Source organism: Chaetodon trifascialis, chromosome 7 (genome assembly GCF_039877785.1).
Source record: "Chaetodon trifascialis isolate fChaTrf1 chromosome 7, fChaTrf1.hap1, whole genome shotgun sequence".
Lineage (NCBI taxonomy): Eukaryota > Metazoa > Chordata > Actinopteri > Chaetodontiformes > Chaetodontidae > Chaetodon > Chaetodon trifascialis.
In genome coordinates, this window is record NC_092062.1 from 29,918,392 (window position 1) to 29,924,185 (window position 5,794).

Here is a 5,794-nt window from a genome sequence, read left to right on the forward strand (position 1 = left end):
CGTTTTGATTTTCCAGCTTCATCAAGAAATCCAACAAAAGTTGCTGCTGCAGCAGCGTCACCAGGACCAGCATCAGAGCTCTGCGGGAAACGTCGTCCCGTTTGCGCCTTTACGCACGGAGAGAAAAACGGCTTCTTACCTCGCAGGTTCTGGATCTTCACCACCACCTCAGCGGGCTCCCGCAGACTGCGCGCCAGGTACAGACGCCCCGAGTCCCGCTCGATCTGAACCGGTGAGTCGGCCTCGGACATCACCTCGAACCACCGCTGCTCGAACTTCTGGTCCGGTACCGTGAACACCAGGTCCCCGACTCTGACGTGGTCCGGGACGGTCACGGTGTAGGTCAGCTCCTCGGACAGAGCGCGGGGCCTCCGCAGGGCTCTGCTGGAGCGGCGGACGTTGATGCGCAGGAGCACCGGTTCACCTATCAGCGCCACATCTCCGCCGTCTATCACGTAAAGGCGCAGAGTCACCTGGTTGACCCCCAGCAGGGACCCGACCAGCCTCACCTGCCCGGTCTGTGGAACCACATAGAGCAGGTGAGACTCCGGTGACGCGTAAAAACTGACGCGTCCGTTCCTGTCCGCGTCGCCGTCCTTCGCGTCAAAGCGGGCCAGCTCGGCACGGAGCGGCGTCAGCTCGTCCACTTCGACCGTCTGGTTCCCGCTGGTGAACTGAGGGATGTTGTCGTTCCTGTCCGACACTTCGACCTGGACTGCGGCCGGTCTCCTCACACACCGCGGCGGCAGCTCCACACTCAGCTCGTACATCGCGATAAACTCCCGGTCCAGAGGTTTGGCGGATACCAAACCCAGATGCCCCCGGTGGTCCTGGTGCCCGCGGTACTGAACAAGCCTAAAATCCGACGCGTAATCCCCCATCAGGCTGGCGTTCAGGTCCGCGCCGGGGCAGCCGCCGACTCCGAGCGGCAGCATCACCCCGTCCACCGGCGTCCCAGCCGGGGAGTTCTCGGCTATTTGTCCGAAGTAGCGCACTGGATGCCCGGGCTGCGCGGACCGACACAGCGGTGAGGCATGAAGCAGCAGCAGCAGCAGCGGGAGCAGGTGGAGGGGGAGGCTGTGCGGGAGAACCGCTCCGGTCGCGGCTTTGATCATGTTTCCATCAAACCCGTTTCTGTTGGAGAAGACAACAAAGTGTCCACCAGAGCCACGAGAGCGGGTCTGTCTTCACTGGAGACCCGACTCAAAGCGCGTGAACAGAGAAGAAACGTGTCTGTGCGGGAAGGAGTGAAGTTCCTGATGCAGGAAAGTAGCAGCTGCTCAGTCACAGGTTTATGTTTAACAGCTCGAATGAATGAGTGAATCCTGTTTGGTGAGTGAAGTGCTCAAAGTGCACCCAAAATATCACACAGCATGAAGATGATTCTCCTCTCCGGTGACTAATATTCAACCAAAAAGACTTTTACGCACAAGTGAAAGAATATCTGTGTCTTCTTCTGTGCCGCTGGTAAAACGCAGTAACAGCAATAGAAGTGATGGTAAAATATAATATTCCGACTATATTTTCCTCAGTTCAGTTGAAAATGTTCCGTCCAGATGATGATGATGATGGTGATGATGCGCCAAGTTGCTCCAGAGTGTGTGGAGCGTCTCCACCGGAGGACGGATGAGACTGACGGGCGCAGAGACACTCAGCAGACCCCATGTGGCTCCGCAGGCACCGCCCAACCAGGAGGAGAGAGGCCAATCACGTAGCGGGAGCGGGTCTGACTGACAAACGGCAGGACCCGCCCACTGACATGCTGAGTCAGGTGAGAGAGAGAGAGAGAGAGAGAGAGAGAGAGAGAGAGAGAGAGGGAGAGAGAGACCTGATGACCTGACCAGCTCAGGGCTCCTGCACATCAGACAGGTATGAGAGGCAGGTGAGTCAGCACATCATAAAATGTGAGCTTGTTTTGTCCACCTGAAGCTGCAGGCTGAGACAGTGTGAACAGGTCTGCTGTGTGACCTCATGCAGCCTTTACACACACGCACGCACGCACGTACACACGCACGTACACACACACACACACACACACACACACACACACACACACACACACACACACACTAAATATTCATTCATTCATCACACCTTCGCCTCCACTCATTGTGAAGCTGTTACGTAAACTGGACCAGAAATGACCTGAGAGCACCTGCAGCTACAGATCAGGTCTGCAGGGTGGTGCTAACGCACCTGCGTATGAGAGAGGGACAGTGGCGCAGAGACGGACAGGTGGGGCAGCATGTTACAGTAAATACGACGCCGTTAATGTGCAGCACGCCACCACTTTTGACCATTAACATGAGCCAGACGCCAGCGGCCATCATGTCAAAATGTCAAAAGTGGTTACATTTTCAGTGTTGCTGGCGGCGAAGCTGTGAGGACGGGAATGTTGGACCGTCGGTCCACCGCAGACTGAAATAGCTCAACAACGGCAGGATGGATTGTCTTGAAGGGTGCTTCATATACATTCAAAGAGGATGACTTGTAATAAGTTTGGTGATTGATTTTTCATGTGGTGCCACCAGCAGGTCCGTCCTCGCTCACAGTGAGACGATCAGATTGTACTGGATGAAGGACGTTCGTGGTCCACAGACGACCTCCTGACGCTGACACGCAGATTTTTGCTCCGGCGCCATCATGAGCTTCAAGTTTGAATTGTTACTAAAATCTCTCTCTAATTATTGGATTGGTCCTGAAGTCATTCATGTTCCCCAGAGGAAGAAATGGAATTCAAATTGTAACACCAAATGTTAGCATGCTAACATGCTAACTGAGGTAGCATGCTAACATGCTAACTGAGGCGGAGAACAGTGTATCTGCACTCAGAGCATGGCTAGCTAACGCTGTCAGACGAGTCAGAAGAAGAAGAATCAGCGTCTGTTAACGAACTGAACACCAGCAGAACTGACATCAACCACCAAAACAACAGACACGCCTAATTCAGACATGTCTGCTGAAAGAGGACAGAGATGAAGACAAAGACATCAGGACAGTTTTTAGCTTCTTTAAGCTGCTCGCCTGTGCGAAGCAGGTTATTACCGCCCGTGTTTACCTTTACTGTTCAGTGGCGACCTCTAGTGGTTGGAGTGAGTATGACAGGAGCAAAGCAGGAAGTCAGGTGACGTCATATAAAGAGCAGGAAAGTCTGCACATGGAGGACGGTGGACGGTAACGTGCGTATGCTTTAAGTGAAGCCTGAGGAGGCGGTTTTAGTGTCTGAAGCGTTCATACATGTTGTTTAGTTTTGGGAGTCGATCTGTTCAGTCGTGACGACGAGGTGTCTGAACGTGAACTACGTTTTCAGCTGACGTGTGTCAGAGTTAAAAATAACGTCGGTTTAAAATTGACATGCTTGTCTTATGTCTGTTTCAGAGCCCCCTGCTGGTTTAACGGTGGACTGTGTTTTACACCAGAGTGAGACCAAGGAAGGAGAAAGGCTGTCTCTCCTGCATAAAGGGACACATCCGTCAGTCCACAGAGGGACACAAACCGTCCTGCAGGCCCGTCTGTCCCACAGTGGACCACAGACGCTGTGTATTTCCACATGTTTCTGTCTGAATGATTTCAGCTGTAAATGAAGATGAATCACAGCTTGGAAACAAAGAGACGCTGTCATCGATGCTGCGATCAAACCGTCCGCTTCACTCTATTGTTTCAGTCTGCTGACCTTTGACCTCCATTGTGTACACTGTGGACATTAATGCATCACTGACAGCAGTGCTTTTTATTGTTATTGCTCTAAAAATCCACCATAGTTCAGTTCCAAAGACATGTCCTTTAAAAGGGATGTCCCTTAAATTCCCTCAAAATGTCCACATTTCTCGCTCCACAGTTTGTTTTGTGGGTCCAGTTTGTGAGACGACCTCGGTGTGTTTCACAGCTTTCACTGAAACTGTTGTCCTGTCAGAGTGTTTCTGTCTGTGCTGCCTTCACGTGTTCGCTGCGTTTTACTGCTGCAGACGCTTCAGGTGGAGCTCGTGTTGTACCTGAGGACATGTCCTTTGTTCACCAGCGGAGGAATGTGACTGAACTTCATCCAGCGCCTCTGAGACGGAGTCAGAAATCTCTTTAAGTATCGCCTTCATTTATTTATTTGATATTATTCCACAGAGCCGTTCATAATCACTCATGTCGCAGAAGCCTTTTCTCTCATTTGGTTCTTCAGTTTAGTTTTATTATTTCTTCTCTGCCTGCTATGATTTGTTCCTTTCATGCTCACACTGGGAACTGAACCTCAGAACCTGCCACTGTTAATGCCTTGCTTTAAAAGCCTCAGTCTGGAGGCCATTTACTGTTTCCTGTCTGCAGGAGTGATGACGGCCCGCAGCGGCGTCATTCATCAGCGCCGAGCTTTTCGGTAAAAGAGCAATTTGCTGAGATCAATATGCTTTTTTCTCTGTGCTTCGAGGGTTTAAAGTGAGGAAAGATCTTCGTTCTTCAGCGAGAATCAAGCCGTTCTCCCTCCGTCAGAGCTCAGATCAGCCGTCTGTGCGTGGATCGTCAGGAGCTCCTCTGAAGTCCTCTGAATGGATCTCAGCTTGGAAAACGTGTTCGGCTTTCCAGTGTCTCTGACCTTCGACCACAGGGGGAGGAGGAGGAGGAGGAGGAGGAGGAGGAGGAGGAGGAGAGGAGGAAGAGGAGGAGGAGGAGAGGAAGAGGAGGAAGAAGAGGAGGAGGAGAGGAGGAGGAGAGGAAGAGGAGGAAGAAGAGGAGGAGGAGAGGAGGAGGATGAGAGGAGGAGGAGGAGGAGGAGAGGAAGAGGAGGAGGAGGAGAGGAGGAGGAGAGGAGGAGGAGAGGAGGAAGAGGAGGAGGAGGAGAGGAGGAGGAGGAGGAGGAGGAGGAGAGGAGGAGGAGGAGGAGGTCGCTGAAATGACGTTCAGGATGAATGAAATCTCTGCGTCTGTGTGCATGTGATCAAACAGACAGTGAGGAGAGAAATTATTCTGGAATAAGATTATCAGCCATCTTTAAACTTTAGGCTTTTCATTTTAAATCTTCTTTTTTTCTGTTTTAAATGTTGGATGATGGATTTTGAGAATTTAAGATTCATTCGTGTTCATTCTGATTAAAAGCAGTGAGCTGCTGTGACATCTTTCATGTTTCTGGACTGGAGACGTGGAGACGCTTTGCTCAGCTCTCTGCGTCTGTCTCTGAGCAGGAAACTGAAACTTTGAGTTCGTGGTGGGAAAGTAAAAACAAGCTTTTGTACAGTGTGAGAAAATTCCACCTTAAATAAACTGTTTAATCTATTTATTTTGTCCACATGTGGAAACTTGGATCAGTGATGAAGATTATTGTTTCTAATTGAAATCAGCTCGTCTTCAAATGACATCCTAAATATTCTTGTTCCTCGTCTCCTCCTTTGTTCATGTGGATTAAAGAGGACCCAGATCCAGATCCTGGAGGTCTACTTACCGAGCCAGAGCCCAGCTGAGAACATCTGACCCATAATTCAGTGCTGGGGTCATTTGAGACCGCGTGCGTCCTCGTCAGACTGACAGGAAGCGTCTCCATTTCATGAGGCGTCCTCCTCATGTCCTCCTGCGGGGAATCAACTCGACGTCTTTGCTTTTGAAACGTGGTCGTCTGCAGCTCGTGGAGCTGCGAGCTGCTGCCTCAGGCTCGGTTTGTTCTCTGCACGCTGGCGACATGTTGGCTGCAGCGTCCAATCAATCGGTCACGCTGCTCAGAGTCCAGCACTCAGAGGCGCTCAGACGAGGACCTCTGGAAAAGAAAGACAGAAAGCAGGAAGAACGAGCTCACCGACAACAAACGAGCGTGTCTTCA

At 51.3% G+C, this 5,794-nt stretch overlaps 1 protein-coding gene across 1 annotated transcript in view; it reads right to left on the reverse strand.

The window, feature by feature from the left end:
* LOC139333273 (neural-cadherin) overlaps window positions 1–1,115 on the reverse strand; it is a 111,137-nt gene extending 110,022 nt beyond the window's left edge. The window contains exon 1 of the mRNA XM_070965537.1: window positions 140–1,115. Within this exon, the coding sequence (XP_070821638.1) occupies window positions 140–1,115 (976 nt within the window). The remainder of the gene's footprint in view (window positions 1–139) is intronic.
* Window positions 1,116–5,794: the final 4,679 nt, after the last annotated feature.